At 39.6% G+C, this 13,408-nt stretch overlaps 1 protein-coding gene across 4 annotated transcripts in view; it reads left to right on the top strand.

Annotated features, from left to right (window-relative positions):
- Positions 1–13,408, top strand: part of Vps8 (vacuolar protein sorting 8) — a 286,757-nt gene that overhangs the window by 50,061 nt on the left and 223,288 nt on the right. For all 4 annotated transcript variants that reach the window (XM_089095469.1, XM_089095470.1, XM_089095468.1 and 1 more), the window contains exon 6: positions 1,230–1,448. In XM_089095469.1, the coding sequence (XP_088951595.1) occupies positions 1,230–1,448 (219 nt within the window). The remainder of the gene's footprint in view (positions 1–1,229; positions 1,449–13,408) is intronic.

The raw sequence follows: 13,408 nt of genomic DNA, 5'->3' as shown, positions 1-13,408 counted from the left end.
CAATGTTTTCATCCTTTTATTCAAGTCTAGAACGTGTTTTCTTTATACGACTGAGGTAATTATGAACGCTTTTAGCGAAGCCCAATCCCTTTATATTTTGCTGGTTTTTCCCAGAGTTGCCACTCCTTTGGCTTTTCCCTAAGATCTGGAATTTTCAATCACGACCGGATCTTGGGAGAATCACATGTATTGAACATGACCCGAAAAACTGTATTAAGTGTATTATTATTTAATGTTTTTGTTGAAATCTCGGGATTTTTCGGAAGAAATTTTGGGGATATTATTAAATTTCTAGTGGCAGCCTTGGTTTTTTTTTTTGCGCCTTCCTACACCGGCAGACTATTAAAAGTATGATAGCTTAGTAAGTAAAATTATGAGTTACTATTAACATGATGACTAGGTAGCATGGTAACTGGATAACTTGGTAGCTTGTTAATTGGTATATTAAGTCTCGGAAGATCAGTTTAGCAAAATCAGTTTGTTTATTTGATATTTATCAAACTATTAATTATCTCAAAAGATGATCACTAAAATCGGTTGGGTATTTGCTTTATATTTTTATGTACCTACATTGTACACCAAACTTACCCAAAGAATAGATAACAATATAATCAGGTTAAAAATAACATTAATCAGGAAGATATCATGTCCTAGGTTCGATGAAAAAATGAATTGTTTGTCTATAGCTGTTAAAAGCGTGAATTATAGCCCCCTCTATAGCTCCTTCAAATGTTGCTCCTTCTCTTCCTGTTTCCCAACACGCCCTGAAAGTTCCAGCCCGATCTGTTCCCTAAATGTTCCCGAATCACAGAGAAGCTATTTTTATATCCTAGGTTTACATAGTTTCTTTCAATTCACTTGGCAACTTTACCATGCATATATTCTATTTTACTGATTAAGCATTGCAGATTGCCAGAAATTGGCGGGTTTGGCAATCCAACTGGGCCCAAATGATGAGCCGGACGTCATCACATCTGGTGGTAAGAGGTCGCAGGAAAAGATTCTAAAACAAGGGAAGGAGTGAAGAGTGAAGCTCTGAATAGAGTATAAGGCAAAGAAGGAATGTGTGTTTCTGTGTTTTCCTTGTGCCTCTTTGTTATATAATTAATTATCTAGACTTATAAAGAATCAAATGAAGTTCCTTTGCGCTTACTCTTGTCAAATTTCATTTTTTCTTATGAAGTGTTTCCCGTGCCTTTACTTCTATTATCTTTGTATCCCTTTTCTAGTTTACCAACAATCCTACAGTTGCCGTTTTCTCTGACATCACTGGAAATGTATATGAAGTAAATTTTAAAAGAACGTTTGGAGTTCGAGGGCACACTACCACATGCCTTTATGATGGTGTCAAAGGACCTGCTGTTACTTTGGAACCATTAAACCAAGCCACTACTGAGACTGCACATCGTGTTGATGACATAATTCTGGCATTCGCAACTCTCGATAAGGTGAGGAAATTCTTGAATACTTGCCTAAAAACTAAGGCTGCCCTTCGGAATTTTTGAGGACTTAAGCTAGGGACTTTAAAAATGATGTCTGTGGCCCATTGGCTTCTGAACTGATTTAAGTATATTTACTGAACTTAAAAAGTTTTTATTTGGACTTTAAAATTCCATGCAATTATTCAAAAGGAGTAATAATTCTGCTTGTATTTTAAGCGTTTAATATATTTGAAGCGTGACTAATTTTCACGCTCCTAGCTAATAAGGACCCATACGGTGTTCATAAAGCTAACAATGTTTTTTCACAAAGTGCATTCCACAAGTTTGTGACTGCCCAGTCGAAAATTTCAGCCTGTTGACTTTAAGGACAGTTTTTGTACCAAATAATTGAGACTTATCATGTAGCAAGTCCATATTTTGAAAGCGGAGAATTTTATTTTCCTCGATTTGATTCTTTGCGTTCACTTCAGTAATATTTCACACAGAAAAAGCAGCTATCCAATTCCAGAATGGCCACAGACAAAAGGTATATGATGCAGATGCCCAACTGAACAATTTTTCGGTAACCCATAAATTTGGTCTTGGTTTTCTTCCAAAAATGTTTGGATGAATGCCACCTACTAAAAGCACGCTTATTCTGGACAGTTGACTTTACGAAAGAAGTTCAAGAATATTAAAAACTGCGAAATAATTATCGATTACCTGGTGATTACTTATCAGTTTTAATACTATCATTGTTTAGTAGGTATTGTTTCAAAAATGGATTGATCATTTTAATAAATTGATCGTATAATATTCATTGTAACACCGTCTTCCAATGTACATTATAATCATAGGCAGCGCGCTAGCGCTGCCTAAGTAAAAAACGATGTGGGCACAATAAGTTTTTTTTTTTCATACCCAGGCACTTTGTATTGAAGGAGTTGTCGTAGAAACTTCGAAAAGGGCTCATTCGATTGGAAATTGGAGTGGCTAATGCCCTTTTTAATAGTCGAAAGTGATTGGAGGGCAACTAGCCCCCCCCTCCCCACCATCATTCCCTGAGATAGCCATTTTGTTCAGCGTAGTTGATTTCCAGATAGAAAATATGTTTTTGAGGAGGACACTCCCCCACAACCCACGGGGCAAGGGTTTTAAGTTATGCCCTGAGGGCATATAAGAACGATGTTGGCACAATGTACTATATATTATTTTTTCCTTTAGAGCAGTGCATTTCATGTGGTTGGGGTCGTTGTAGAAACTTCAAAGGGGGCTTATTCGGTCAGAAATTGAGAGTTCTAGTGCCCTTTTTAGTAGTCATAAGTGACTGGTGGGTAACTAGCCCCCCCCCCACGCCCATAAGTTCACCAAAAACTTACAATCAAAATTCTTGGTTAACCACTTCTTTCAGAGTACTTGATTTCCAAATAGAAAATATGTTTTTGAGGAGGAAGATCCCCCATATGCCTCAGGAAAGGGGTTTTAAGTTATGCCCTGGGGGCATATAAGGGTTTTTGTAGAAGGTGTTGTCATAGAAACTTCAAAACAGGATCATTCGATTGGGAATTCGAAGGGCTAGTACCCTTTTTAATAGTCGAAAGTGATTGGAGGGCAACTGCCCCCCCACGCCCATCATTCCCCCAAACACATTCAATCAAAATTTTGAGATAGTCATTTTGTTCAGCGTAGTTGATTTCAAGATAGAAAATATGTTTTGGAGGAGGACACTCCCCCACAGTCCTTAGGGCAAGGGTTTTAAGTTATGCCCTGAGTGCATATAAGGGTTTTTAAAGAAGGTGTTGTCGTAGAAACTTGAAAAAGGGCCATTCGATTGGAAATTTGAAGGGCTAGTGCCCTTTTTAATAGTTGAAAGTGATTGGAGGGAAACTAGCCCCCCCCCCACACCCATCATTCCCCCAAGTACATCCAAGAAAAATTTTGAGGTAGCCATTTTGTTCAGCGTAGTTGATTTCCAGATAGAAAATATATTTTTGAGGAGGACACTCCTTCACAACCCTCAGGGCATGGGTTGTAAGTTATGCCCTGGGGCATATAAAGTTTTATTGAAAGCGTTGTCGTAGAAACTTCAAAAGGGCTCATTCAATTGAAAATTAAAAGGGCTAGTGCCTTTTTTAATGGTTGAAAGTGATTAGATAGCGACTAACGCCTCTCTCATGCCAACTATTTTCCAAAACACATCCAATCAAAATTTTGAGATATCCATTTTGTTCAACGTAGTTGAACGTTCTGGCAATTAGGTCTTTTAGGATGATAACCCCCTCAGAGCTCTCAGTGCAAGGGTTGTAAGTTATGCCCTGGGGGCATATAAGGTTTGTATAGAAAGTTGCTGTATAAATCATAGGCAGCACGATCGCGCTCCCTAAGTAAAGAACGGGGACACTCGAGAACGAGACAAGAAACGGGACTAAGAAAAAGGAGGACACTCCCCCACAAGCCTCAGGGCAAGGGTTTTAAGTTATGCCCTGGAGGCATATAAGAACGATGTTGGCACAATGTCGTTTCCAATTTCCAATTATTTTTTTATTTTTTCCTTTAGACCAGGGCACTTCGTCTCGAAGGAGTTGTTGTAGAAACTTCGAAAAGCGCTCATTCAATTGGAAACTAGAGTGGCGTGTGCCCTTTTTAATAGTCGAAAGTGATTGGAAGGCGACTAACACCCCTTCCACGCCCACCATTTCCCAAAACACATCTAATCCAAATTTGGGGATTTTGTTCTGCGTAGTTGATTTCCAGGTATAAATTATGTTTTTAGGACAGTCCCCCACAGCCTTTAGGGCAAGGGTTGTACGTTACGCCCTGGGGGCATATAAGTTTTTTTTTATAGAAGGTGTTGTCGTAGAAACTTTAAAAAGGCTCATTCGATTGGAAATTCAAAGGGCTATTGCCCTTTTTAATAGTCGAAAGTGATTAGAGGGCAACTATCCGCCCTTAACGGCCACCTTTTCCCCAAACATATCTAATCAAAACTTTGAGATAGCCATTTTATTCAACGTAGTTTTAAGTTCTGGAAATTTGGTTTTTTATGATGACAACCCCCCCCACAGCCCTCAGGGCAAGAGCTGTAAATTATTCCCAGAGGGCATATGCGGTTCTTGTAGAAAGCATTATAGTAGAAACTTCAAAAAGGGCTCATTCGATTGGAAATTAAAATGGCTAGTGCCATTTTTAATAGTCAAAAGTGATTAGAAGGCAACTAACACCCCTTCCACGCCCACCATTTTCCCAAACACATCCAATAAAGATTTTGAGAGAGCCAATTTGTCCCACGACGTTCAAAGTTCAGGAAATTATACCTTTGAGCAGGACACTCCCCCCACAATCTTCAGGGCAAGGTTTATAAGTTATGCCCTGGGAAAATATAAAGTTTTTATTCAAATCTTTGTCGTAGAAACTTGAAAAAGGGCTCGTTCGATTTGAAATTCAAAGGGCTAGTACCCTTTTTAATAGTCAAAAGTGATTTGAAGGCAACTAACCCCCCTCTTATGCCCATCTTTTCTCCAAACGCATCCAATCAGTATTTTAGATAGTTATTTTATTCAACGTAGTTAAAAGTTTTGGAAATTACGTCTCCCCCCCCCCCACAGCTCTCAAGGCAAGGGTTGCAGGTTATGCCCCGGGGGTGTATAAGGTTTTTATTGAAAACGTAGAAACTTCAAAAGGGCTCATTCAACTGGAAATTAAAAGGGCTAATGCCTTTTTTAATAGTTGAAAGTGATTGGAGAGCGACTAACGCCCCTCTCACGCCCACCATTTTCCCAAACACATCCAATCAAAATGTTGATATATCCATTTTGTTCAGCGTAGTTGAAAGTTCTTGAAATTAGGTCTTTTAGGATGATAACCCCCTCAGAGCCCTCAGTGCAAGGGTTGTAAGTTATGCCCTGGGGGCATATAAAGTTTATATAGAAAGTTGCTATAGAAATTTCAAAAAGGGCTCATTTGATTGGAAATTGAAATTGCCCTTTTTAATACTCGAAAGTGAGTGGAGAGTAATTAACCCCCCCCCCCTCCCACTCCTTCCATTTTCGTTGACATAATTAATCAAAGTTTAGAGATAATTAGGTTGTTTAGTACAAATGATTAATTTGGAAATTATGAATTCAAGGCCGCCAAACCCCCCAGGGTCTTCAGAGCCAAAGCGTTAAGCAATACCCTGGGGTCAACTGAGGTTTTTATAGTAAAAGTTGTCCTAAAACTTCAAAAGGGGCTCATTGAATTGAAAATTGAAAAGGCTAGTGCCCTTTGTAATAGTCAAAAGTGATTGGAGTGTAATTAACCCCCCTCTAAATCCCACAATTCCTTCAAACGCATCCAATCAAAATATTCAGATAGCCATTTTGTTCAACGTAGTAGAAAGTTCTGGAAATTAGGCCTTTGACAATGACACCCCCCCCAGCCCTCCGGGCAAGGGTTGTAGGTTATGCCCTGAGGGCATATCAGATTTTTATTGAAAGTTTTGTCGTAGAAACTTCAAAAGGGCTCTTTTGATTGGAAATTGAAAGGGCTAGGGCCATTTTTAATAGTTGAAAGTGATAGGAGAGCGACTACCGCCCCTCTCACGCCCATCATTTCCCCAAACACATCCAATCAAAATTTAGAGATAGCCATTTTGTTTAACGTAGTTGAAAGTTCTGAAAAATCGGTCTTAGAGGATGACAAACCCCCAAACAAAGCTTCGGGTAAGTGAGATAATGTATGCCTTAGGGGCAAATTAAGCGTTTTTAGAAACGTTGTCGTTTCCGAAAGTTCTCATGGAATTGGATTTCGAAAGGCCTAGTGCCCTTTTTAATAGTCGAAAGTGATTGGAAGGCTTGACATTTTTATAGTAAAGATCGAAGTTGGTATAATGTGTTATTTTTTGTCGTTGTTGATGTTTAGACCAGGGCACTTCGTATCGAAGGAGTTGTCGTGGGAACTTCGAAACGGGCTCATTCGATTGAAAATAGAAAGGGCTGATGCCCTTTTTAATAGTCGAAATTGATTTGAGGGCAACTAATTCCCCCTCCACTCCCACCCTCCCACGCCAACTCTCCCATTTCTGCTCTTAAAATTTGACCAAATCAAAATAGCGTAAGTGTATTCAAGCTATCAAAGAAAGCAAACGGATTTTTTTTGCGAATGGTATCAAGTTTTCCATTTCAGGTTAACTAGAGGAGGTATGAAACTAAATTAAACACTACTATTTGTGTCCAGATTTTTAAAAGGGTGTATGTTGTTAAAAATATGCTGAAAATTTTTCTCCAGCATACAAATAGCAGGCCAAACTATAAAGTCTTAAAAAACGAAAAGATTTTAAGTATGATTTTCTTTTTCACTTAAAAGACTATGTCAATATAAAACAAACAGAAATTAATTTAAAAAACTTTTTTCACAAAATAAGTTTTCAAAGAAAAGTAAAGAACTCCATTAAACAAAAAATTAGCTAAAATAAAATCAACTAATCTACCAAGCGTGAAACTACCACAAATCAGCATCGATAAATAATTGAAACCCAATACAAACAGAAATTACAATAATTAACCGAGTCAAACTTAAAACTAGCAGAAATTAACATAAGTTGGGCGAAAAACCCCCATGCCTTCCCAAGGCCAGAACAAAATTTGCACTTTATATACTGATATTTAGTAATCAAAATGTTAATATTATTTGATTTATTAAAGTTATAAAAGTAAACATTATAAAAGTAAACATTTATATTTTTTCAGTAAAGTGCAAATTTTGTTCGGGCCTTGGGAAGTGTTGGAATACTCGAGGAGTCCCAGTCGCATTAACCAGGTGAACTAATAAATAAAAAATATAATAAAGTCAAAATAATAAAATCCTGTAGCGATAATACCACAAGCAGAAATTTCAGAGTTAAATTATACATGCTTTACTCGCAGCTTTATCAAAGCAACCTTTAGAAACCTTTGCATGGACCGTAAGAAAAAGTGCACGAAGCTTACAGAAACCACGTGCTGTCTGTAGTTTATCATAAATTGTGTGAACGGTAAAATAATCCTTGTGTTTTGGGCAATCATAGACAGAACGATATGGGCACAATGTATTATTTTTTTTTCTTTTAAACCAGGGCACTCCGTGTCGAAGGAGTTGTCGTAGAAACTTCGAAAAGGGGTCATTCGATTATAAATTGAAATGACTAGTGCTCTTTTTAATAGTTGAAAGTGATTCGAGGGCAACTACCACCCCTTCCACGCCACCATTTCCCCAAACACATTCAATCAAAATTTTGAGATACCCATTTTGTTCGACATAGTTCAAAGGTCCGGTAATTATGTTATTGAGGATGACACTCCCCCAACCGCCCGCAGCCCTCAGGGCAAGGGTTGTAATTTATGCCCTGGGGGCAAATATGGTTTTTACAGAAAGCGTTGTCCTACAAACTTCAAAAAGGGCTCATTCGATTGGAAATAGAAAGGGCCACTGCCATTTTTAATAGTCGAAAGTGATGAGAGGGCAACTAACCCCCGTCTCACGCCCACCATTTCCCCAAACACATCCAATCAAAATTTTGAAATAGGCGTTTTGTTCAACGTATTGTTGAAAGGTCCGGAAATTATGTCTTTGAGGATGACACTCCCCACACAGCCCTCAGGGCAAGGTTGTAAGTTATGCCATGGGGGCATATAAGGTTTTTATAGAAAGCGTTGTCAAAAGGGCTTATTAGATCGGAAATTGGAAGGGCTAGTGCCCTTTTTAATAGTCGAAAGTGATTGGACGGCAAGTAACCCCCTTCTCACGCCCACCAGTTCCCCAAACACATCCAATCAAACTTTTGAGATAGCCATTTTATTCAACGTAGTTGAAAGGTTTGGGAATTATGTCTGAGGAAGACAAACCCCCCACAGCCCCCAGGGAAAAGGTTGTAAGTTATGCCCTGGGGGCATATAATGTTTTATTGAAAGTGTTCTCTTAGAAACTTCAAATAGGGCTCATTCAATTGGGAATTGAGAGGGCTAGTGCCCTTATTAATAGTCAAAAGTTACTGGAGGGTGAATACCCAACACGCCCATCATTTCCCAAAACACTTCCGATCAACATTTTGATATAGCCATTTTGAACATAGCTAAAGGATCTGGAAATTGTGTCTTTGAATATGACAACTTTAGTCGAAAGTGACCAGAGGGCAAAATACCACCCTTCCCCCACGCCCATCATTTCCCGAGCACTTCCAATAAAAACTTTGAGATAGCCATTTTGTTCAACGTATTTGAAAGGTCTGAAAATTATGTCTTTGAGTATAATAAATCCCACAGCCTTCAGGGCATGGGATGTAAGTTATGCCCTAGGGGAATATAAGGTTTTTATAGAAAGCGTGGTCATATAAACTTCGGAGGGGGCTCATTGGATTGGTAATCAGACGCTCTAGTGCTCTTTTTCAGAATCAAAGTAATCGGAGGGCAGCTGCCCCCTCCCCTCGCCACACACACACACACGTGTTGTGCCGAAATGCATCTAATAGAAATTTTGAGATAGCCATTCTATTTAAAATAGTCTATATATCATATAGCAAGGATTTTGGGGTTGAAACAAACCCCAGAGATTAGGGGCAAGGGTTGTTTTTTTTTGCCCAGGGGGTATTTAAGGTTTTCATGGAAGGGATGGTTATTTAACTTTAGAAGAGGCTTATTTGGTTGAAAATTGAAAGTTCTAGTTCCTTTTTAAGCGTCAAAAGTTTTAATGGACAAACTGCCTACTCTTCATGAGGCTTCAGATAAAAGTCGAAAGATTGAAAGAGGTAGGGAGGAGTATGAATTAATCAAAATGTTTCTCAATACAGCTAAAATATTAAGTTCCCATGTCTAGCAGGACAGAGGTGGAAAAGACGAGGCAGGCCATCATCAGCCCCACCAGGAATTTTCTTTGGGGTGGCAAATACTGCTAGGAACTTAGTTTTCAGCAATTTTAAATGGTAATATTTTCCTTTTTCTATGTATATGAAGTATTTTAATTTTTAAACAAATGTACGTAATGCATTTATCGATAAAAAAAATCCTATTTTAGAGGGTGTGGTGGCTTCATTTATGTAGAAGATCAAAATTCTCTCAGAATTTCCATCCATACAAACAATGATACTCCTTTTAATCCAAACGAAATTCTTTAGTAGTAATGTTAACAACGAATTTTTTGCCACAATTATTATTCACCGCCACTTTTTTAAGTATATTCAAATTTTATCCAAAATTAAAATTGCAAATTTAAACGTGGCACGGTACTAATCAACGTTCAATTATGGATTTACACATTTTACAAGCAATTAACCAGGGATATAAGGGCCGGTACCTTAAATTATATCTTGGTTAGGCCTGGGTATAATTTGGAGAACAATCAGAAATTGAATAAAAAATTAGCTTTTCAACAGAAAGCAAGGAACAGATTTGAAACCTGTTTGATTAGAGTATTCCTTATATGAAAGGGGCTGTCTCCTCCTTAGCTCCTTACAGTAGTAAGGGTGTGCACAGTATGAGATATACATGTAAATATACATTGAAATTGCTGTTGATTTGAACGGTACACGAAAAAATACATTGAATTGCGCAAGAAAAACCCATGGTCAAAAGTGTATACAATATGAACGGTACATTGGAATTGCGCAAGGAAAAGCCATGCCTGAGACACTACACTCACGCGTGAACATTTTAAAAAGATAATCTGCCTTGGAAACAGTTTGATGTGTTCGGGGAAATTACGTTCCTTGGTACTGATTGACATTTGCAAAAAAGGGGTAATTAGTGATAGGATAATTTTTTAACATGAAATCTCTGAATAAAATATTTTTGGAGCATGTACTTGACGATGGAGAAAAAGGGTTAAGGTGATTAGCAATTACGACCGGGGATTCCCCACCTGTTCCTAAACATTGCAAAAAAGATAGTCAAACTGCGTATTTAGGAATGGTTTTTTAGGGAAAGCTGTCAAACACCCAATTTGCAAATACTTCAATGTGTTGTCAATTTTGGAGGGAAAATCAAAAATACTCAGAATCGAAAATAAATGAGATCTGCCTCAAGGGCAAGGCTCAGAGGCCCATCCTTCCTCCATTCCTGAGGGCAGGGTAAGGGGGGTCAATTTTGGAGGGAAAACTAAAAATACTCAGAATCAAAAATAAACGGGATCTGCCTCAAGGGCAAGGCTCAGAAGCCCTTCGTTCCCCCATTTCAAAGGGCAGGGGAGGGGGGGTCAATTTTGCAGGGAAAACCAAAAATGCTCAGAATCGAAAATAAACGGGATCTGCCTCAAGGAGAAGGCTCAGAGGCCCTTCGTTCCCCCATTTCTGAGAGCAGGGGAGGGGGGGTCAATTTTGGAGGTAAAACCAAAAATACTCAGAATCGAAAATAAATGGGATCTGCCTAAAGGGCAAGGTTCAGAGGCCCTTCGTTCCCCCATTTCTGAGAGCAGGGGAGGGGGGGGGGTCAATTTTGGAGGGAAAACCAAAAATACTCAGAATCGAAAATAAATGGGATCTGCCTCAAGGGCAAGGCTCAGAGGCCCCTCCTTCCCCCATTTCTGAGGGCAGGGGAGGGGGGTGAATTTTGGAGGGAAACCAAAAATACTCAGAATCGAAAATAAACGGGATCTGCCTCAAGGGCAAGGCTCAGAGGTCCCCTACGTCCCCCAATTCTGAGGGCAGGGGGGAGGGGTCAATTTTGGAGGGGAAACAAAAATACTCAGAGTCGAAGATAATTTCCATCTGTCTTAGTTTTTTTTTACTATGCTCCTTATTTCTAGTTGAAAATGCTTATTTTTTAATTTAATTAGGAATGAAAAGTCAAACTCTAACATAAAGAACAAGATATTTTGGAGGGGGTAGCTAACCTCATATACGGGATAATTTCCATTCATCTTAGTTTTTAACGATGCTCCTTATTTCTAGTTGAAAATGCTTATTTTTTAATTTAATTGGGAATGAAAAGTCAAAGTCTAACATAAAGAACAAGGTATTTCGGAGGGGGTAGCTAAATTCATATACGGGATAATTTCCATTCGTCTTAGTTTTTAACGATGCTCATTATTTCTAGTTGAAAATGCTTATTTTTTTTAATTTAATTGGGAATGAAAAGTCAAAGTGCCAGAATGGTTGAAATACACTAGCTCAGAAGTGGGGTCTCAGTCAACCAGCCAGAATGGTGGAAATTCACTAGCTCAGAAGTGGGGTCTTAGTCCACCAGCCTGAATGGTCGAAATCCACTAGCTCAGTATTGAGGTCTCAGTCCACCAGCCTGAATGGTGGAAATTCACTAGCTCAAAATTGGGGTCTCAGTCGACCAGCCTGAATGGTGGAAATTCACTAGCTCAGAATTGGGGTCTTAGTCCACCATCCTGAATGGTTGAAATTCACTAGCTCAGAATTGGGGTCCCAGTCCACCAGCCTGAATGGTGGTCATTCACTAGCTCAGAATTGGGGTCTTAGTCCAACAGCCTGAATGGTGGTAATACAATAGCTCAGTATTGGGTGTCTTAGTCCACCAGCCTGAATGGTTGAAATTCACTAGCTCAGAATTGGGGTCTTAGTCCACCAGCCTGAATGGTTGAAATTCACTAGCTCAGAATTGGGGACTTAGTCCAACAGCCTGAATGGTGGAAATCCAAGAGCTTAGTATTGGGAGTCTCACTCCACCAACCTGAATGGTGGAAATTCACTAGCTCAGAATTGGGGTCCCAGTCCACCAGCCTGAATGGTAGAAATTCACTAGCTCAGAATTGGAGTCTTAGTCCACCAGCCTGAATGGTGGAAATCCATTAGCTCAGTATTGGGAGTCTAATTCCACCAGCCTGAATGGTTGAAATTCACTAGCTCAGAATTGTGGTCTTAGTCAGTTTTCAGATTGGAGCATTGGAGTCCGACTATCTGGGCTTTATTTGTCAAGGCCTGAATGCTAAGCGATGGACATGAGCTCGATTAGGACCCTATTGTGAAAATGGAAAACAAAAACCAAAAATATATTGTCGGTATGTGTGTAGAGCATGGCATGGTTACTGCTAGGGCAACAGTCTAACCGTTGACGGTTTTAGGTATCCGTGAATAAGTTCTAAGGCGAGAGTGGAAGTTGAGACAAATTTTCGGAGGTGCCCACCTCACCTGCCCAGAGTCTCAGGCAAGTGACCCTAAATTTGAAAAAGTGGAAATTGGATCATATTTTCTAAACTGAGCTGAGACAATGAATAGATACTATTGGGAAAGTGATTGGAGACGCTGGGCATCCGTGAACAAGTGCTAAATTGAGAGAGGAATTTGGGGCAATATTTGGGGGCGCCCACCCGCCCAGAGTCTCCGGCAAGTGACCCAAAAATTTAAAAAACAGAGATGACAGACACAAAGAGACGAATCACACACAGAGAATACAAACACATAGAAACGACACATAGAGACGACACATGCACAGAGACGACACACACACACACAGAGTCAACATACACAGAGAGACGAGACACACTCACAGAAATGACAAACACACATAGAGACGACACAGACAAAGAGACGTCACACACACACAGATACGAAACACACTTAGAGACGACACACACATAGAGACAACACACACACAGAGAACACATCCACACAGAGACGACACACACACAGAGACGACATACTCAAAGAGACGACTGACACAGAGAGACGACACACATACATAGAGACGACTAACACACAGAGACAACACACATACAGAGATGACACTCATAGAGAGACAACACACACACACAGATACTACACACACAAAGAGACGACACACGCACAGAGAGGACAAACACACAGACACGACACACACACACAGAGACGACACACACATAGAGACAAGACAGACACAGAGATGACAGACACACAGATACGAAACATCCCATAGAGACGACACATGTACAGAGACGACACACACACACACGAGACGACACACACACAGAGACGACACACTCAAAGTGACGACTTACACATAGAGACGACACACACACGCAGAGACGACAAACGCACA

Source organism: Artemia sp. Qi Xiang Cuo, chromosome 10 (genome assembly GCF_049724085.1).
Source record: "Artemia sp. Qi Xiang Cuo chromosome 10, ASM4972408v1, whole genome shotgun sequence".
NCBI lineage: Eukaryota > Metazoa > Arthropoda > Branchiopoda > Anostraca > Artemiidae > Artemia > Artemia sp. Qi Xiang Cuo.
The sequence above is the reverse complement of the archived record's forward strand: the minus strand, read 5'-3'. Positions and strand labels throughout refer to the sequence as shown.